This window comes from Raphanus sativus, chromosome 4 (genome assembly GCF_000801105.2).
Source record: "Raphanus sativus cultivar WK10039 chromosome 4, ASM80110v3, whole genome shotgun sequence".
Taxonomy (NCBI): Eukaryota; Viridiplantae; Streptophyta; class Magnoliopsida; order Brassicales; family Brassicaceae; genus Raphanus; species Raphanus sativus.
The window spans coordinates 34,893,054-34,913,801 of NC_079514.1; the positions used below are offsets into that span (position 1 = coordinate 34,893,054).

Genomic DNA, 20,748 nt, shown 5'->3' on the forward strand with positions numbered 1-20,748 from the left:
TTTTTATAATACGTAAGAATTTTCAAATGAAAATAAAAACAATAATTTTATCATTATACACTCTTTTAATCAGTAATATATTTCTTTGCATTATTTGTTTAAAGGTGGATGCTTGATTAGAGATTAGAAGGGCTTCTTTGATTTTAGGCCATTGCTTCTTGATGCACTACTACTTACATGAGTAAGCAATAACATCTACTGTTCACTCAAAACTCAAAAGAGACCGAGGCTTAACAACTAATCAAATCACCCTTTTAATGCCACGGTTTAAAAATATGTACCCGTCTGTTAGTCCATCTAAGAGCTCTAGATGTTGCAGTTAAGTTCATTGTGTTCTGGTGTTCTCTTGATTTCCACCAGCAAGCTTTCTTCATTCCTTTGGCCGCTTGAACGAATCCCATAATAACCTGAAGCTCATCCATCTCCTGTAATACAAAAGACAAATTCACAAAGATGTTGTAGCTTTTTGGCACTTTTGATTTCAACTGTTCAAGAATAGGGAATGTTACCTGTGACATGAAGTGTCTCTGAACAATCTCAAGTAGCTGCTCCTTTGACGGGTTGGGAAGTGCATCCACCTTACCAAAAAACAGATCACACATCTTGTCAAAAAACAAAAAGTCTAAGACAGTAAAAAAAAGTGTCGTATGTGTCTCTGTAACGCAGGGGTATCCAATTAGCTAAAATCAACCTTCTGCAATAAAACCATATATTGTAACACCAAAAACATTTAAATGCCGTATCCAACAAAGTCCAAACGGCAGTATTATTACCATGTTCACACGAGGAGTAACACTCGAGCTTTTCGAGTGTGAGTCACAAGACAAGGCCCTGCACATCGCCTTATGTGATAACCGCGCTGATCTGTATCTTCTTTGCTTCGACTTGTGAGGTTTCAAAGTGTCTTCACATGCTGCAAAAGACAATCAAAGAACATGTACTCAACACTCAAACATCTGAGAGTTGATACAATACATTGACAAGGAAGGAACCATGCTTACTCATATCAGAGGGGTTCCATTGCGTATGCTCAACTTCTAAATCATCGTCTTCTTCATTCCCTGTAGGAGCTTCAATGACACTAAGCGCGTTCCTCTGCAGCTTCACTTCGATTCCATTCGTCAAAACCTGATAAATTCAAACCATTGAGGATTGGAATAAAAAGATTGATATCAGTAAAAGCTTGAGACTTTCTTGAGTAACGTGAATGCTGAGAGACAAGAAATTGATATTAGTAAATTAAAATGCATTGGGTCATTAAAATCGTATTAAGATATATATCTTATATAATAAAATTGAGTTTTTTTTTCTTTGGGGAGAAAAATACCATGTGGCATTCTTTTTTAAGTAATTAAAATTTTTCTCAACTTTATTTAATGTGTTTTGGTGTTAATTGTTATTAGGTGTTAGTTTATTTTTGTTATTGACAATTTATTACAATGATGTTTTAATTTTGGATTGAATGTTTAATTTATTATGAATTTTATGTCTTCATTTTCTTTTGATTTCATAACTCTTATGCTACATATTTTTTTAAAAAATATTTTTAAACTATTTCTTAATATTTTGTATGTCATATAAAAATACAAAAATGGAAATCAAAGTTAGTTATTTTCAAAAAAATTTAAACATAAAATAGATACATATCCAAACTATTACTTCATGTTTGAAAACATTTAAAATATTAACTTTAGTTTTTATATATTTATTTTCATAGCTAATATATTATATATAATAAAACTAATTCATTTACTAAATCGTGGTTTACCCACGGTTGATCCAATGATCCAGAGATCTGGTAAATCGTCCGATTTAGTGTTCGGGTCGGGTGTCAAAACATTGGTTTATAGGATTTCTTTATATTTGATGTTGACGATGGAAAATGGAGCCTCTAAGATTCTCCTTCTTTAACGCAATCGACGTAACCGTCATATAATCAATCTAGAAATTCCAGTCATCCCACTCTAATAATGTTTAGTAACTGATGGCGATTCAAGTCCAAAAGACTAACATTTGGTCTATTGGTATTGGCACATAAACTCTATGGTATCTTCCCATGTTACACTATCCAAGGAAACAAATAACTTCTCTGATGCATGCTATCCGTGTTCACATTTTAAGAACTGTGAACATGATTAATATACTCTCAAAACTTAACTAAACAAAAAAAGAATCATTACTTCCAATCTGAGAGAAATTTAAAAACGTTGTCTGGTTGCTAAAGTTATTTAAAATTGATGTAAACCACACACCACTCTCACCATTAATCTTTTACACCATACTAACCATTTATTGTCAAAATCATTATTAAATGCAACAAGACAGCAAGTCCAAATGTCACGGATAGTTAGAAATTGTCTTTCTCATGATCGTTATAGATGCTAACATCTCATTTACTAATTAACAAATTGATTTTTTACTAAGACTCTAACTGGTGACCTAAATTAGGAATATGAATGAGTAGAAAATGAATGAATATGAATAAAATCAATGGAATTAAAAGGAATATTTATTACTTTTGTTCCATATCAATTTTGATAAGGAATACTTTTGTTCTATGGTTCCTTAAAATTTAAGGAATGACAAGGAATCAGACGGAACAAAAATTCCCTATAAATGGTGTAATTTTTAAGGAATGAGTGGGAATAGATCATTCCCCTTGGTTCCCTATGTCACCAGTTAGAGCCTAAGAAGATTCGATGAAATTGTTCCATTCTGGTTAAAATAGAAGTTGTCCATCAAATAGAGAAGTTTAGGAACTATTTATAGTTTTTACCTAAAAAACATATTTAGATTCATATTAAGATTCGTTGATATTTCTAAATAAGGGTGGACAAACAAAAATTTTGTTATGAACACACACAAAATCTTCCATTATAACAAAACTAATATAGAAAATAATTTTATGTTTCTTATTTTAAGATGCATATTTTTGAGAGACCTTAAAACTAAAGTAATACATACAACTTGCACTCAATATTTTAAAAGTCAACATGGTAATTTTAAAATATATATTAGATACTCACCAATTATTTTATCAAAAATTGACACCTCACCCTTATTTTTATAAAATTTATAAAATTTGAAACGTATTACATCTTTCTATTATTTGAACTAAATATATTAGTAAAAGTTTTATAGTTCATATATACTTATTTTAATAATTAATAATATAAGTATGTTCTCTATATAAAACATCAACTTTGTTTATGACTATCGACTTTTTATTCTATTTTTATTAAATCGATTAGTAACAACCACTTATCCTATTCCACTTTGAACTAAACAACTTCAAACAAAGTAATGCACTACGGTCACTAACCACTATAAAAAAGATAAAAAAAGATCATTTTATTTTCATATTTAAGTAATTTAACATATTTTATTTGTTAAAACCATATAATAATATATAAATTTATTTAGAAGTATAACATAAAAATCCGACGCGTAGTACTGGAATATCAATAGTATCTCAATAAATTATAGTCACTGCAAAATTGGCAAATTCTATGGAAAATAAATTATATTTTGAAACAAAAATAACTGAGTACTAATCAAACCCTGTAATTATTCAGCATTTTAATTTATTGACCTCAACTATATATCAATTACCCATTTTAAAACCTCAACTAGATCGAGCTTGAAGCTCCAGAAGAAGTAGCAAGTGGATGCCCATTGAAGTCATTTAAATTCTTCAGAACGAAGAAAGTTCTCTCCGGTGATCACCACAAATCTGGCCCTGTCAACACTAGAACCCATGGTGGTGCGTAATTGTTTTCAAATCTGTGCTTAATCACTGCTTAGTTTGTATTTAATGTTATGAAAAGATTTGGAAAAAGGGACGGGAGTGTAATATATGGAAAAGATGAGGCTGGAATGAAAAGAGTTAGGGTTTTCAAGGGTGGGAAGCTAAGAATCTCCGGGGATGGTTTACTGGAGCGAGACGACAGAGATATTCAGATCTCCGGTGACATAAGAAACAGCTGGTCAGGTTTCTCTCTGTTGCAAGCCCTCTTTGTTAAAGAACACAACGCCGTCTGTGAAATGCTCAAAGTAAGATAGGTTTCGTCTTTCTTGTGCTGCAAGGAATCTCTGTATACAGAATTACACTAACTTTGAACTCTCTTTTCAAGGAACGGTATCCAGATTTTGATGATGAGAAACTCTACAGGACTGCAAGATTGGTGACAGCAGCGGTTATCGCTAAGATTCACACAATTGATTGGACATTAGAACTCTTGAAGACAGAGACACTTACTGCTGGAATGAGGATCAATAATTAGTATGGATTTTTAGGGAAGAAAGTGAAGGACACGATCGGGGCAAGGTTTGGAACAATACCTAGCGGATTAGTTGGTCTGAAGAAACCTAGAGATCATAAAGTTCCTTACTCGTTGACCGAAGAGTTCGTTAGTGTCTATAGGATGCATTATCTTCTACCAGACACACTTATCCTCTGAGACATGAGACCTGAGAATGTAGACAAAGAAAACCCTGAAATAGAACGAGAGTAAGACACATAGAATGTTTGGTACATTGTCGGATCCGATTGCGGTTTTTGTTAAACCTAGAAAGATGTTTTTAACAGGGTACCGATGACAGAACTAATCGGAAAGGAATGAGAAAAAACGGATTCGAGGATCGGGTTTGAGCAGTTACTAGTTTCAATAGGACACCAATCTTGTGGTGCGTTGACATTGTGGAATTACCCTAACTGGATGAGGAACCTTGTGGCTCAAGATATCGATGGAGAAGATAGACCTAACCTTATAGACATGGCTGCCTTGGAGAGTAAGTTAAACAAATGCTTTCTTCTTCCAATTTTTTGACCATTTGCTTAATTTTTTTCTCAGTTTATAGAGATCGGGAGAGAGGAGTTCCTCGATCCTACGCATTCAGAAAGAATCTGCTGATGAGTCCTATCAAAAAAATGGGAAGATTTTTTCCATTCCATTAAATTAGATGTTTTATCAAAAAAATATTTTGCAGCATCTATTAATATACGCAAAAAAACATATAGTAGAACCTTATTTCTAACATTATGTATTTAGGAATTTCGTCCTAGTTAACTCTTATCAATATGGAGGAGTGAAATAAGAAATTATTATATAAATCTAATATATTAATATTCAAAATTTCTAGTATAAACTATTTGCTGGGAACGGAGAGAATAATTTTTACTGATCTAAATATTTTTTTTTCAAACCTTTGTCGATTGAATCCCATAAGTCTTGATCACTAGTCCACCAATCAGTGTTTAAAAATGGTTCTAGACGCTATACTCTGTAGTTATAAACCGCATAGACAATTATTATTATATAATAAATAAAAAGTAATTAATAGCTATAAATAATTAATATATTGTACAGATATTCAACCTATTATATTAATCAATACGAGAGTAAACAATATGAATATTCTTATTTATAAGGGGTAAATCATGATATTCAACCTATTATATTATATAGTATATTGATATAATTCGTAAACGTGTAGACCGACTAACTAAGATCATGATTATCTCTAAAACCCATTAAAAATTTCTTAACTTTTTTTCTTAACTTTTTTCTTAACTTTTTTCATTAAACAAAAAAAAATTAAAAAGTATACCAATCACGAATTGCCACGCATCGGTGGAGTCCGCAAATAGTGCAAATCCCCCTTCCCAAAAAAATCAATCCTTAGCTCATATCTTTTGTGACCAGTTTTTAAGTTTTTGTGGGTCCTCTCTTCCCCCGGAAACTTCTAAGGACCCCCAAAAAATGTGCTTCTGATATTCTAAGTATTTACCTAACAATTTTTTTTGAATACTGCCACCAATAAACTGGAAAACAAGTTATACTCATTAATCAGTAACAGATCCACGTTACTGAATACGGTGTCATTTGACACCACAAAAATCATGGTATAAAGTTAATTCTAGCCTAAGACATATGAAATTCATTAGCATATTTGGTAAACTAGGTTTATTAAAGTATGGATACATAATTAATAATTTTCTTAATCTATGGGTAAATTACTAAACGTTATCTATTAAAAACAGAAGAAATATTGAAAAACTCCAAGTTGTTCGTTCAAAGTTGCTTTGGAACAAACAGTTATCTTTATAAAAGGTGAGATTACTATACTGCTACGTGACATAAATGTTGGAGTAAGCTTGAAGTTAGCTTGAGGAGAAAGCAATCTAATCCTACCGAGTTATGGTTCATGAAAGGATTAGGAAAATATCCAAATATGTTATACCTAATGAGTTTAGGAAATTAAGTTTATATATAAGGAGATGCAAGAGTGTTGCATAACTTATGAGTTTTGTGATTGAGAGATTGAGAGCTTAAGGTTTTGAGTTATTTTCCTTAAGAGATTAATAAGAGAGTTATTCTTATTATCGAGTTCTTGTTTATTGAAACTCATCATCATACAAATCGAGATTCAATATTTGGTATCAGAGCATCAGGTTACAAAGCTATAAACGTGCGAATAAAGCTTAGTAAACCATGGGGGATATTTCGATCATATCAGCATCACGGCGAATTATAATGCTTATGGAGGAAAATTTATTCAACTTAGACTCACCGGAGCCTAACATGGATAAGGAGATGACAACAATGAAGGCTGCGGTTCAATCTAAAGGAAAGAAGAAGAAGCAGAAGAGAGTATCTGGTGATGATGATGATGCTAAGAGAGTCACGGGAAACAGAAAGCGTTTTGATGATCATGATCTGGTAAATACAGCGCGCAGACCTAAGAAGAAAAGGAAGAAAAATAAAGAGAAGATACAAAAAGAGGATCCAGAGGCGGACTTGAAGGAAGTTAAGCACTTGATCAACGGCTTTAGTTCTAACTGGAAGATGCATGAAACAAATCTATGGAGTAGCATTGAATTTGAGTTCGTTGTAAAGGTTGACATAATGACTGTGGAGACTAAGAAAAAGGATGAGATTATGAGAGATCCTTTAGCCCTTAGAGACAGTGAAGAGTATTATAAAAGGATAGAGAAAACTTGGAAGAGGGGCTACCTTCTGTATGAAGAAAAAAACGAAGAGGACAAAGAAGACAAATCCAACGAAGAAGCTTCTGACCTAGAGGAAGAAATCAGAGTTGATAAAGCCTCTGAGTGGATAGATTCTTCGGTTAAATTATTGAAACGTGACCATGCGTATCTAGCCACAGGGCAGAACAATGATGTTAAACAGAATGATCCAAAGAAGAAGAGCAGCAAGAAGGTGAAGCGGATCGTAGAAGAAGTAAATATCAATAACTCTAATGCTGTTTCAAATTTCAGAATCTCGGATCCATTGAGGGAAAAGTTTAAGGAGAAGGGTATTGAAGTTCTTTTTAGATTTCAAGCCATGACTTTTGATATGGTTCTTGATGATGCTGATATTGCTGGAAGGGTTCGTACTGGTCAGGATAAAACACTAGCGTTTGTGTTACCTATAATGGAGTTTTTTATCAATAGACCTGCAAAGAAAAAAAGGAAGCAAAAGGATACTAAGAGTGTTGAGATTATCTTCGAAGGTTATTTGAAGCAAGAGAGCCTACAAAAAGAGCTGAAGCGGGCGAGCCTGAAGTTAACTTCACAAGCCAGAGAGATTAAAGAGTTAAAACATAAGCTTTGGGAAAGATACGAGAAACTTCCTGATATGCAGTCGTACTTTCACTTCAGAGAAGGAGAGACGGATCGAACGCGTGTTGAGTTTTCAATCAAAACCAAGAAGGTTTTCATGGTGGTTTCTGAATTTGAAAACAAACCACAGCTATTGAGCCAAGCTAACGAGATCATTAAGAGACAAGCATATGATATAAATACACTTCAGAGAGCACTGATCAAGGAGAAGGAAGAAGAGATAGAATTTTATATCGTGGCAGAGTCCATTAATTGTCAAAAGGATACTTTCTCAATGTATCTCAGAGGCGAACTTGATAACATCCAGGAGGAAATGGATGCATTAAGGGATCTGCACAGATGGAAGCTCGACGACAACGGTGTCGAGAATCTCCTTAACAAGATGAAGAGGCGTGAGGTCAACGCCCAGTCAACGAGTCGTTCTGAGTCAACTCAGTTGCAGATCTTCGTGAGGATGATTTATGGAGGGAAAACAATAGTGATCTACACCAACAAGAACAACACAGTGGAGCAGCTCCACCACAGAATCGAGCCAAAGGTAAAGGTTCCAGTGAAGGAGCAGCTTGTTATCTACAAAGGAGAACGCCGCGATATCATGTACGCAGTCTCTCGAATGCTCAGGGGCGATTGGATTTGTCCTCGTAACAAGCTTTATGTGTCGTATCGGAACATCTTGGGATCTTTGCTGGACCTATTTTTGGGTATTGAGACGCAGAAAAGAGAGCTTAGCGTACATGGATGCACAAGGAACAGTATCAATGATCTTGTAAGCATCGTGAGGGACCTGAAGTATGCGAGAAGCTTTGAAACAGATACAGATGTTAAAAAACGAGATAAGATCATTGAGAAACTTTATGCTGAGATAGAAGTTTTGAAGATGGCAAAGTCTCATCCCCACGGATCTGCTGACCAGTTGTGCAACAAAGCCATAGAACTGCAGGAACAGTTAGAGGAAGCCAACATGATGAAGAGATCTGGCTCGGACTCTCTGGTTTCTTTGACGAAACAGCTAGAAGGAAGAAGTAAAAGATTGCACGCTGTGGTGTCTGAGATGACTGAACTCAAAGATAAGGCAAAGTTAATGGCGATGGCGGGGCTTAGGCAAAGCGAAGATCTTTATAAATCAGAACAACTGTTAGAGACTGCTGAAGAATTATTATCTAAGGATGAGAAAGAGGCAATAAAAATGAAGAGTGAGCTTGAAACTGTCAAAGAGGAGAAGAAACAGGGTGGTCATTATCCTAATCCTGGTGAGCTTGAAACTGTCAAAGAGGCAATAAAAATGAAGAGTGAGCTTGAAACTGTTAAAGAGGAGAAGAAACAGGGTTTAAAGAAAAATCAAATTCTTATGGAAGAGAAGAATAAAATCAGGTCGAAAGTGGAAGAGGAGAAGAGCGAGATATCTATGCAGATTTTAGCTTCAGCGTTACACCAAGCGTCGAGTGAATCACGCGTGTTGAAAGAAGAGTTGTTGAGCCTAGGTGGTCAGGATTACGAGATGCAAGTAGAACATTACAAGAACAGGATTGAAGTCACGCAAGTCAGTGAGGTGAAACAAATCAAGATGAGAGAGACTGGTCTGTTTAATCACGTGAAGAAGTTTGATGAAGAAGTTTGTAAAATGAGAAGAGAAACAAACAGGTTAGGTAATTTGGTGAAAAGGGCCCATGAAGAAACTGATGGAGCATTGAAGAAAGAGTCTCTGTTGAGAGATGATCTCAAAGAAGTGGAAGATGATGTGATTTGTCTTCAGGAAGCTCTCAGAGAAGCAAGAGCTGAAAGCTTGAAATTGAATTCGAAAATGCTGGACAAAGAAACTGAGTTTAAAAGCATTCTTCATGATAATGATTTGCTTAGAGTAAAAGAGAATGATGACAAGAGCAAGAGAGCGACAGGACATATCTTTTATGTTGGTGAAAGTCTAATTAGGTGGTGTTCGAGTAAACAAGAGAATGTTGTGGTATCGTCGTGTGAAACTGAAAACATGGCAGGGATTGAAGCCATGAAACATGCTATATTGTTTCAAGAATTACATCGGCTTATACCCGAGAGTGAAAATAGAGTCGACGTCTTGATGAAAGAGTTTGGGAAATTGAAGCTCAAGAAGATGAGAGGCATTATCAAAAGTTTGTTTCGAATGGATTTCAAGCTTAAGGGGGAGATTGTTGGAGTAAGCTTGAAGTTAGCTTGAGGAGAAAGCAATCTAATCCTACCGAGTTATGGTTCATGAAAGGATTAGGAAAATATCCAAATATGTTATACCTAATGAGTTTAGGAAATTAAGTTTATATATAAGGAGATGCAAGAGTGTTGCATAACTTATGAGTTTTGTGATTGAGAGATTGAGAGCTTAAGGTTTTGAGTTATTTTCCTTAAGAGATTAATAAGAGAGTTATTCTTATTATCGAGTTCTTGTTTATTGAAACTCATCATCATACAAATCGAGATTCAATAATAAAAACGTCAGTTAAATTGTCTAACTGGTAACCGTGATGGAAACACTAGGTTATTTCACAAGATGATGTTTTCAATTTTTTTTTTCGTATAATTTAAAAAATGGCAGGAGTAGTTATTTTGTCAGGTGACTGCATACGAGCAATCTCTCCTCCCAAAACTCGTCAAATCCTGCATTAAAAACGTGATGGTAAATAAAAAAGTTTAATGAACTATTTTTTTTATATCAGTTTCATAAGTTTACAAAAAGAACAGATCTTCTCTCCAGCTAAGCCCGTATTCTTTCTTCTACAAAAATGCGAATAATAATTTAAATTGTACAGAGTTTTTTTCAAAGCCATATATATTCTTTTCTAAAACACTAAATTTATAAAAGTCTGTTTATTTTTTGGTTGGGGAAGAAGGTGAAGCTTTATCTTTTGTAAAATCTGCTACTATCAAACACTAAGTCACTGATGAATGGAAACAGAATGGTACTGTCACTCTGAAACCGAGGCAAATCTTTTTCTTTATTTCCATGTAAACCATGGGGTTCAAACTCGTTGTTGTGAGGTGCGTTCACTTCTATCTGAGTATGGATAAGATCTTGTTCCCGATTATTCACAAACACTGCAGAGGGGTTATAGAAATTCTAACCTGACCCAAATTGCAACTCCTCGTTAGGGTTTGATCCGTAAAGCATTGGTCTTACTACAGGTCTCAGGAACCAACACTTCCAGAACGTTCTCCTCTGGTCCTAAAGTGATGTTTTGTTCCAAAACACCTTCTCCATGGACCATGGTGAAAAGGACCGCTAATGTAATGTTCTAGCATATGGGGGCATCAACATGATTCATATCAGGTAATAAATTTCTCTGTTCATCTTCTGGTTGTTTTTCCTCTTGTCTATAAACCGTCTGAACCCCCGCATCAACCAGGATCCTCCTCCAACCCCCGATCAACCATGCATGTTTACAGACGCCGCCTGGAACCCGGCGACGAGATGTGCAGGGCTTGCTTGGATCATCGATGATGCAGGATCGTCTTCAATACACTCAACGACCTCCACCTTTGTGGCGTCGCCTCTCATTGCGGAAACCTTAACGCCATGAACTCTGCGCTTCAGCTAGGCTACACTGATCTCTCGATTCTCTCTGACTCTCAAATCCTCATCAATCTACTGATTTCGAAGGGGAAGAATCGAGAATTAGCCACGCTCCTAATTTAATGCAATCAAGTTTATCTTTATTCCTAGGCAGTTTAATGATAGAGCTGACCTTGTGGCCAAACAAGCTCTATCACTTTTAAACAATGTGTTTTAAATTTATTGAATGAAGAGTAATGTTTCACAAAAAAAAAAATAATAAATAAACAGTTCCTGATCTGATTCTTGGTCTTTTCCTTTCCGATGTTTCTCTCCTTTATCTTGATCTCTTACTGTCTGCGAGGTGGCTGTTACTGAACCTGAAGCCTCCTCTGTCCCCCATAACCATCATAGTCACTGTAACTGTTGACAACAGTTTTCCTCCTCTCAGCGTTATTATTACCTTTCTGGTGTGTCTCAGTCTTGGTTAAAAAGCGACCGCTTTGGTCGCCATGGCGCATGGCGAGGTGAAGTGATAGTCTTATCGCTTCAATACCCCATGGCCAAGCGACGTACACATGGCGGTGGCTATTCACCGCTTTTATGCTTAAAAGGCTTTTTCGAAAGCGCTTGTAGCATATGTTGATATTACACAATCTAGCTTGGTTTGTGTAAACCTAGTCTATCAAACTGGCATTGGTTTAGTTAATCATATATCCCGTGATCATATTATTCTCCTCTCTCACGTTTAACTCTTAACTAAATATTCTGTGATCATACTTTTTTCTTCTGCGTTTAAGTTTTATTATGGCTGAGAGAGGATGAGTTTGATGACTTCGGTTTGAGTATGTGTTAAGAGTATTATGATCATAAATCTGAATCTGAGTTTGTGTGTTTAGGACTTGGTGTTTTGAGTTGTTCCTTTGCTATTAAGACGTAGGTGTTATGCTATTAAGACGTAGGAGTTTTGCGATTCAGACTTGGTGTTTTTCATTCTTGTATTACTATTTGGGATTCAACTATAGTGGACTTGGTGTTTTGGTTTTAAACATATATATTTTTCATTAACTTAAAAGGAGAGTATTATATAGGTGTTTTGAATTACATTTGTGCGAGTAATACGCATGGCGTTCGCCTTTGGTCGCAATGGCACTTGGAAACTACTTGGTCGCCATGAGTCGTGTTTCGCAATTTAAAACCCAGGTCTCAGTTACATTAGATTCAGCTTCTTTACTCGGGAAGAAAGCACAAACTGAAGATTTCTCATAAAGTGTGTGCATCCTAATTTGGTTGAATAAAATAGAGGCATTCATCATTCTATAATACCAAAGTTGGAACGACTTTAACAATCACGCATGTTGAATGAAAATATCAGCAACATCTTGCAATCTATGTTATCTTTGAACCTAAAAACACTTTGACAAACAAACGGGACGAGCAGAATAGATGCTTCTGACTCAGTTGCAAAATATATAAATTAGAAGAAAAAAACAACTTAGATCCCCCGTCAATGAGAATATCAATATTTTTACGATTCATGCTTGGTTACTTAGGAAGAAAGTACAAACTGAAGATGCTACTCTAGTTGTTTCACAAAGAGGGTGTATCCAATTTAGTTGAATAAATAGAGAGGCATTCATAATTCTATAATACCACCCAGAAACAAGTTTTTAAGCATAGACTTTAACAAATATGCATGTCAAATAAAAATATCAATAATATCTTGCAATCTATGTTATCTTTGAATTTAAAGCACAAGATATATATATATATATATATATATATATATATATATATATATATATGTATGTATCTTGGTTCTGACTCAATTGCAAAATATATAAATTTTTTTTTTAAAAAAACAACTTAGATCCCCCGTCAATGAGTCAGAGATGGTATCAATAAATATATATAGTTTGAAACAAGGAGTAATTAAGAACATGATCAAGTAAAGGCAGTACCAGCAAACACGACCTTAACTCTATTTGAGTCTGTGAGAGGGTAGTCGAGTTTGTAGACAGAACCGGACCACTGAATCTTTCCCCAAACCTCTGGTCCAATTTTACCGAGGAAAATGTGGGCGGACCAAAGCTCCAAACTATCAGCAGGCTGGGCGTTCCAGAAGATGACAAGGTAGGAATTTGCATAGGTTGTGGAGAGTTTGCTGATACCGTATTCAGCAAGATGGTGATGTTGTTTTTGCAGCTCTTCCAAACCCTTGACTTCCTTCCAATCCAACTCGTGTGGCAAACACCACAGTATTGTCCCGCGGGGACCAGGGGAAAATAAGAATCCTCTAATCAAACACCAGTCGTCTCTGTCACCTGGCTTAGAAGAATCTGTTTTTAAGCCGCATGACACAAACAGTTTGCTTGGGGAGAAGGAGAAGCTTTGACCATCCTCATCCACTGCGTAAACCTCCTTTTTGTCTATCACCACGCTTTGTTTGATATTCTTTGGCCGAGTTGGCACACACAAGAAATCCCAAGTACAGGTGGCGATATCGTATACCTCAGCCCAGTTTGAGTCATCTCCGCACCCTCCAAACACGTATATCTTGTTGTCTATCATGCTTGCTGAGGCGTAAGCACGAGGCATCTTCATGGGGGGGAGTTTGTACCACTTATGCTCGAAACAATCGAACACCGCGACTTCCGATGTGGGTTTGCCGTCTACGAGTCCCCCGATGATAAATATACGCCAAGCCACCACCACGAAAGAGGATCCTGATTCTGGAGACTGATACGCGTACGAGTCGATCGGTTTCAGCAGACGTTGAACCGGGTGGAGGATGAACCACCGTGGGATGGGTTCTGGAAATATGTGCAAGCACATGTAGTAAGATGGCTCCAGGCGACCCATCCGGCATCTCCAGTCCCAGAGATAAGGAGAGATTGCGAAATACCGGTGTGCCTTGGAGGTCATACCGAAGGCCGCCAGGTCCCATCTCGATACTTTAGCCAGGCAGTTCCAAACCATCTCATCTGGCAACGACGATAACCCACACACCTTCGTCTCCTTCCCCTTCCCCTTCCCCTTCCTCAATCCCAATTGAGAACATCCCCGAATCGCCCCAGATCTTCCTTTCATTTTTTTTTTCTTTTCTTTTTGCGACAATTGAGAGAAGAATGGAGACAGAAGAGACTAGAAACTGTCCTATATAAAAGGAATTACCCTCAAAGAATAAGGAAATAAAAGAAAAAAAAAAACTGGAAATTGTTAACGAGACATCCCAACCACAACACACTTTGGTTCGGAAGATATGATGGTGGCCCAAATTTGTGCAACCGAAGGTGGGCTTAACGGAACCAAAGAGCCCAGTGAAGAATCACTAAGATACCGGTAAACTATCGCTGTGAAAATAATTTTAGACTTGCGGAATAGCAGAATAGCTATTAAATTGATCTTCCTTACAACATTAGTATTTTATCATTAAAAAGTTCATTGATGCTTACTTAAAATTAAAAGAATATTATCTTATAGATTAATAATATGAGGGCATTAATTTTGTAAATTATCTATTAAAAATATATTTTTAGTATTTATGTTAACTGAAAATGTATACTTGCATTTTTTTTTTTCATTCCACTTTGTTCATTGACAAAATATTCAAAAAATAATCACATTTAAAACGTCATGTTGCAAAGTTACCACTTACCAATTAGAGTTTAAGAGTTGTTTCAACTGTGTTCAAAAACGCGGCCGAGTTGCCGAGTAATCGGCCGAGTAGGCGCTAGGCGTCACCTTAGCGTGGAGAAAACACTCAATTCGGCTAGTCTAGGCGGTCAACGAGTTATTCCCGCGTTTGACCGAATAATTAAAAAATCGCCGTATAATTGTGTAATCTGAGTAGGCCCAATTGGCCAATTCTCCATATTTATCTATAACAAAATACGAAACCCATACTTTTTTTTTCCTATTTCCAAGTGCTCTCATCTTTTCTTTAATTATACTAAATTGAGTTTGAGATTTTATTTGTGGAAGAAACCCTAATATCACGATCTCCGAGTTTCAACCCAAGAGCAAATCGAGTGTTCAAATCTAAGACCAAATCAGGTACTGAATATCTATTTTCACTTGATTTCCTTCTTTATTTCTTTGTTTTTACTTGATTTCAATTAGTTTCTGGGTTCTTGTTTTATCTTTTGGCTTTTGTTTCATCTTGTTTCATCGTGGTTAATATACTCATCTTTTGGCTTTTGTTAATTTTGTGAAGTTTCTCATATGTGTTCCTTCTGTCTGCGTTTACTACTCGTATACGATAAATGTCGTATTTCTCTTGAAGATAAAGGTCTCTGCTCTTCTTCATTGTTACTAAAAGACTTGATTTTGGTTCAACTAGTTAACTGTGTTTCTAGATTGTGTATGATTTTCTGGCTAAAGAGTAAAGAGTTTTATGTTTTCAGTTGACTTTTTTTTCCTCATGTTCTGTTAATAATTATTTAGGATATTACTCATGGTTTGTTTCATTATGTCACTTAGGAATCAATGGATGATCCACCGACAGATAGGCCTCCACCTCTTAAGCGTAACTCAAATGATGTAGGATGGCAGTATGGAGTCTTGTGTGATTCAAGAAGTCTAGACAAAGTTAAGTGTAAATTGTGTGGAAAAGAGTTTTCTGGTGGTGTGTTTAGAATGAAAGAACACATTGCTCATCTGAAGGGAAATGTGTCAGCTTGTCCTGTATCAAGTAAAGAAGATCAAGAGAAGTGTAAGAAGGCAATTCTTGAAGCAAAAAACAAAAAGAATCTGAAGCGAAAACATGAGGAAATTTGCGGGCAGAGGTGAACATAAGTAAAGACAGTGGTACTGAAGAACTGGAAAGAGAGCTTGGAGCACTTAAAACTCCTCGCCCCCAAGGTCCTATTGATCAATATGTGAGCAGCATCAACCCTGAAGCTTCTTTGGCTGCACAGACACGACAACAGAGTATCCACGATGCCATTTCTAAAGAGAAGACACATGCTGTTCGCCAATACTGTTCTAGATGGCTTTACCACACAAGTATCCCCTTCAATGCCATTGACAATGATAGTTTCAGACTGTTTTGTGAAGCATTAGGACAGTTTGGGCCTGGTTGGGTGCCTCCAAGTCAGTATCAGCTCAGAGAGCCATTGCTAATTGAAGAACAACAGAGGACAAAGGAAAAATTGAAGAGCTTAGAAGAAGAATGGGAAAGGGAAGGCTGCTCAGTGATGACAGATGCATGGACTGACATGAAGAGAAGAAGCATAATGAATCTGTGTGTTAACTCAAGAGGAGGTACATGCTTTCTATCATCAAAGGATACATCAAAAGATTCTCACACGGGTGAGTTTATCTTTAACTATATTGATCAATGCATTGAAGATATAGGAGCTGATAAGATTGTGCAAGTTGTTACTGATAATGCGACCAACAACGTTGCTGCTGCAAAGATGCTCAAGCAGAAGAGACCAAGAATATTCTGGACTGGTTGTGCTGCCCACACAGTTGACTTGATGCTTGAAGGGATTTCAAAGTTGTCTGGTTTTGCTAGAATAATAGATCAAGCAAAGGCTCTCACCATCTTTATATATGCGCATCATAAGACCTTATCTATGATGAGAGCATATATAAAGAGAGACATTGTGCGGCCAGGTGCAACAAGGTTTGCAACTTGCTTCTTGACACTGCAAAGTTTGTACGAGAAGAAGGCACAGTTGAAGAGTATGTTTGGAAGTGATGAGTGGCATGATTGCAAGCATTCAAAGTGTGTGAAAGGTAAAAATGCAAGTGATATTGTGATGACTTACTCATTCTGGAATAGTGTGATGGTTATTCTGAAGGTCTTCAGTCCTCTTGTGAAAGTTCTAAGGTTGGCGGATGGGGAAAAGGTTCCATCTCTTGGCTTTATTTTTGGTGAGATCTTAGAAGCTAAGAAATCTATCAAGGAAGCTTCTGATCACTTGGAGAAGAATTACCTCCCTGTTTTTCGCATCATTGATGAGAAAATGAAAGGTAGATTGGATACTCCATTGCATATGGCTGCCTACTTCCACAATCCATTTTATTTCTACAAAGAACCGGATATCCAACTTGACGTGGAGGTCATGGAAGGATTCATTGCTTGTGTTGAGACTTTCTATCATGGAGACTTTGGAAAACAAGATTTATGTGTGAATCATGAAGTTAGTCTATATAAGAACAAAAGTGGTTCTTTTGGTAGAGCCTTGGCACTAAAGGGATGTGAAACAAAAGATGACAAGTTTGATCCAGGTTGGTATTCTCAGTTCACTTGTTTTTATCTGATCCTCTGTTTTTTATTTAATGGTTTTCACTTAATTTCTCTTAGGGAATTGGTGGGCAACGTATGGATGTGGTGCACCTACTCTACAAAGGTTGGCTACAAGGATACTTGCTTTGACATCTAGTTCTTCTGGATGTGAGAGAAATTGGAGTAGCTTTGAAGGGGTTAGTCTATAGTCATCTAGCTTCTGTTTTTTACTCTCATATTGCTTACTCTTACTAATTTTTTTTTATTGTAGATCCACACGAAGAGAAGAAATAGACTAGATGTCAACCGCTTGAATAGTCTAGTGTATGTTCATTTCAATGCAAGGTTACTTAACAAGCAGAAAAAAATCAGAGAGAAAAATGCGGATGTGATATTTGATGATGGTAATGAAGACACCGTTGAAGACTGGCTTGTGGAACATGTGGAAGAACAGGATAGTGATGTTAATTTTCTGATTGCAGTCCAAGCTCCAAGGGTAAGAGATTTATATGATGATGCCTTTGAATCTGAAGAAGAAGAAGATATTGTTGACATGGAGTTTGAGCCTGATGTCTTCCAAGACACTTTGCTGTTTCCTGAGACATAAGTTGCTTCGTAAGGTTAGTTCATTGTCTTTTTTCATTGCACATCGTCTCTGTTTTGGTTTATTGTTTCTCTCGATGTCTGATTTTCTGTATTTGTCTTGGTTTGGAACAGAGATAAATGAGGAACGTGATGTTTTGTTTTCAAGTCATGTTTTTGCTTTCAAAGTCAAGCTGACATCGTTTTCTTTTTGTTTGCAGGTGTAATGTACAAGATATAACTTCTAACACATCTCTCTACTACACGGTGATAACTTGATCTTTGAAGATTAGAACTTACTTTTTGTATATTCTTAAGATCAAGACAATCTTTTTTTGGTGTATCCCGTGTATAGAAATTAGCTTTTGTATTTTGAACTAGATGTGTATTAGAAGAAATTTCAATATATTTTGGAGTATAAGCTTTGTGTTATAAATTTATAATATATCTTATGAATTAAAATATATCAATTATTTGATGAAAATATATATATATATATATATATATAAATAGATATATATATATATATATATAACTAAAAATTACTCCCCGAGTACTCCCCGTTTAATCACCGCTTTTTTGATAACTCGCTAGGCCCGACGTCGCCGCCCAACTCGCGCCTAACGCAATTTCGAACATGCTTTCAACCGAGAAAATCCATTCCTTTGCATAGAAATGGAGAACACATGCTTCAATAAGACAAAAATAAAGGTACAATATTACTAAAATGTTATTTACGTGAACTTTCACAACAATGCAGTGCCATGCCTAGCTAATATATGGTCTAAGGCCAACTTTTTCCATTTTTACTATCAAACCTTTTACTATATATAATTAATAAATATTTGTATATATATACCACTTATAAACCTTTTCAAAAAAAAAGTTGCTCATGATTTCTCTTAAAAAAATAATATAAAACTATTCACTTTTCTCTACAGAAAAATAGATACCGTCAAACCAAAAAAAAAAAAAAGAAGAAGGAAAATTATGAATTATAAACAATCTTTTTCACTGCCTAATTTGCCCAAAACAAAACTGGAACATTTCAACTCAGCAGTCTCCCCAATCTTAAATCCACATGACATATGTTCTCCTCTTCTTTTGGGAACAAATTCTGAAATGGTCCAGAACAAAAATTCTAAAACAGATCTCTGATTTCTTTTATTTAGAAAATAAATTAAAAATAATTCAAAAATAGGGTAGAAAGACCTTTAAACCTAATAAATTCTATTTAATTACTAACTTAACCACTCAATATTCAAACCCACAACCCAACCCTGTGTTCCGAAGCTAAAATCTCAAAATCCTTCAAATTTTTTTTTTGTCAATGAAAAAAAAAAAAAATTGAAGGATTTATAACCAACAAAATCCCCATCCCTCTATCTCTCATCCGAAATCCCTCTCATCATCACTAATCAAACTCGAAACTTGAAAAATCATTCATATCAAATCTCATCCTCAACTCCAATTTTGTGTCTTCCATCCAAAAATGACTTCAAAGGCATGTGTCTACTCACTTGAAACAACTTTGAGGCTCTAACTGATAACTTTGAGGAATGTCGCTTTAAATGTGATTTCGCAAATATTTTGCCGATAAACAAAAGTTGTGGAATTGAAGAAAATGCAATGAAATTTTTTTGTTAACATAAATACAAAGAATTTTTCATAAGTGAATCTTTAGTAAATTATTTAAAAAATCAACACTCTCATTTTATTAATTTATTCGATCCCCTTCTAAAGTTTTAAATAAATATCAATAAACTTTTTAATGATTGATAGTTATGCTGTTAATAAAAATACATTAAAATTTATTTTATAATATTATAATATTTCAATCCATTATTAAAAACGCATTGAAAAATAATTTAACTATTTTATAATGATTAAGAAGTAAAGTATTTTTAATATATTTTAGTTATATTTTGAAAATACTCTAGTATAGCCTTAAATTTTTTTGTCACAAGTATATCCTCTAAAGATTAAAATGACTAAAATCTTTAATTAAAGTTTAAATATATATTTATACTCTTAGGATTAACTAATTTAGACATTGGGATTTAGATTTAATGATTTAGAGTTAAGGGGTTATGTTTTGGGATTAAGGTTTAACATTTTATAAAAAGAAATTTAAAAATAGTTTCAAAAAGCATTTTCAAATTTTAAAAATATTTGAAAATAAAAAGAATTATAAAAAGTTAAAAAAACATATAATTCAAAATTACAAAAATTAATTTATTATATTTAACTTATTTATTTATTTGTATTTAGTGTATAAGGGTCCTTTACCTCTTAAATGAAATAATTTGGTCATTTTTCTCTTTAAAACTCTTTTTGTGACAAAATTTTGAAAAATGTATATTTGGAAGAATTGTCCTTGTATTTTTTATGCTTACTATGCCTTTAAATTTATTGTTATAAAAATTATATCGAAGTATCATTATTATATTTTTAACCATAAAAAATTATCAATTTTAGATAAAGTAATAAACTTATTATTAATAGATTTAATTTATTTCCACTACATATTTATTTAAGTTTGACATAATTAATTAAATTCCAACATAATTGTTTTCAAAAAATGGTGATATATTTACTTAATTTAATTATGACATACTTAATTAAAATTTGAGGGATTTATTTCTTTTAATTACTATTTTTTGTTTACAAAAGCTTTTTAGCCACAAATTTACTTAATTTGGTTAGTTTTGTTATTTTCAAAGATGTATTTTTATTTAACCATAAATTCACTTAGCTCTGAGTGTGAGACTTTCAATTGAATTT

The 20,748-nt window shown here is 34.8% G+C and overlaps 4 protein-coding genes across 7 annotated transcripts; 2 read left to right on the forward strand and 2 right to left on the reverse strand.

The window, feature by feature from the left end:
- Positions 1-89: 89 nt before the first annotated feature.
- LOC108852694 (uncharacterized) lies at positions 90-11,468 on the reverse strand. Of its 2 annotated transcripts, none has more exons than XM_057009150.1 (5): positions 10,718-11,468; positions 1,002-1,128; positions 774-913; positions 510-578; positions 90-425 (listed from the first exon to the last, which is right to left on the reverse strand). In XM_057009150.1, exons 2-5 carry the CDS (start codon positions 1,003-1,005, stop codon positions 255-257), a joined length of 384 nt encoding a protein of 127 aa, XP_056865130.1. In that variant the 5' UTR covers positions 1,006-1,128; positions 10,718-11,468; the 3' UTR covers positions 90-254. The 2 variants fall into 2 exon arrangements, with proteins under 2 accessions (XP_056865130.1, XP_056865129.1); XM_057009149.1 differs by lacking the exon at positions 10,718-11,468 and adding an exon at positions 4,767-6,138.
- On the forward strand, positions 6,849-9,818 carry LOC130511325 (uncharacterized). The gene is made up of 2 exons (XM_057008254.1): positions 6,849-8,859; positions 8,938-9,818. Exons 1-2 carry the CDS (start codon positions 6,849-6,851, stop codon positions 9,816-9,818), a joined length of 2,892 nt encoding a protein of 963 aa, XP_056864234.1.
- A 1,505-nt stretch (positions 11,469-12,973) lies between the features above and the next one.
- On the reverse strand, positions 12,974-14,274 carry LOC130494522 (F-box/kelch-repeat protein SKIP6-like). Its single transcript, XM_057009148.1, has one exon. It carries the CDS (start codon positions 14,232-14,234, stop codon positions 13,089-13,091), a length of 1,146 nt encoding a protein of 381 aa, XP_056865128.1. The 5' UTR covers positions 14,235-14,274; the 3' UTR covers positions 12,974-13,088.
- Positions 14,275-15,043: 769 nt separating this feature from the next.
- On the forward strand, positions 15,044-18,640 carry LOC108836353 (uncharacterized). 3 transcript variants are annotated; one of them, XR_008945230.1, is made up of 6 exons: positions 15,044-15,200; positions 15,627-17,384; positions 17,461-17,579; positions 17,654-18,002; positions 18,186-18,231; positions 18,559-18,640. XR_008945230.1 is itself a non-coding variant. In XM_057009163.1 (6 exons), the coding sequence occupies exons 2-5, from the start codon at positions 16,343-16,345 to the stop codon at positions 17,987-17,989; spliced, it is 1,410 nt and encodes a 469-aa protein (XP_056865143.1). In that variant the 5' UTR covers positions 15,044-15,200; positions 15,627-16,342; the 3' UTR covers positions 17,990-18,002; positions 18,186-18,400. The 3 variants fall into 3 exon arrangements, 2 of the variants coding, with proteins under 2 accessions (XP_056865143.1, XP_018465019.1); XM_057009163.1 differs by lacking the exon at positions 18,559-18,640 and having other exon boundaries at positions 15,627-16,889; positions 16,977-17,384; positions 18,186-18,400; XM_018609517.2 differs by lacking the exon at positions 18,559-18,640 and having other exon boundaries at positions 18,186-18,400.
- The last annotated feature ends 2,108 nt before the right edge of the window (positions 18,641-20,748 follow it).

Excerpts from the sequence above, each read along its gene's own strand:
- LOC108852694 (XM_057009150.1), bottom strand. Across the intron at positions 579-773 it reads TTACTCCTCGTGTGAACATG|GTGGATGCACTTCCCAACCC; the intron begins GTAATAATACTG and ends TTTTTTGGTAAG. Across the intron at positions 426-509 it reads AGAGACACTTCATGTCACAG|GAGATGGATGAGCTTCAGGT; the intron begins GTAACATTCCCT and ends TTTGTATTACAG.
- LOC130511325 (XM_057008254.1), top strand. The coding sequence starts at position 6,849 with ATGCATGAAACAAATCTATGGAGTAGCATTGAATTTGAGTTCGTTGTA. Across the intron at positions 8,860-8,937 it reads AGAGGAGAAGAAACAGGGTG|AGGAGAAGAAACAGGGTTTA; the intron begins GTCATTATCCTA and ends AAACTGTTAAAG.
- LOC130494522 (XM_057009148.1), bottom strand. The coding sequence starts at position 14,234 with ATGAAAGGAAGATCTGGGGCGATTCGGGGATGTTCTCAATTGGGATTG.
- LOC108836353 (XM_018609517.2), top strand. The coding sequence starts at position 16,343 with ATGACAGATGCATGGACTGACATGAAGAGAAGAAGCATAATGAATCTG. Across the intron at positions 17,385-17,460 it reads AGATGACAAGTTTGATCCAG|GGAATTGGTGGGCAACGTAT; the intron begins GTTGGTATTCTC and ends AATTTCTCTTAG. Across the intron at positions 17,580-17,653 it reads ATTGGAGTAGCTTTGAAGGG|ATCCACACGAAGAGAAGAAA; the intron begins GTTAGTCTATAG and ends TTTTTATTGTAG.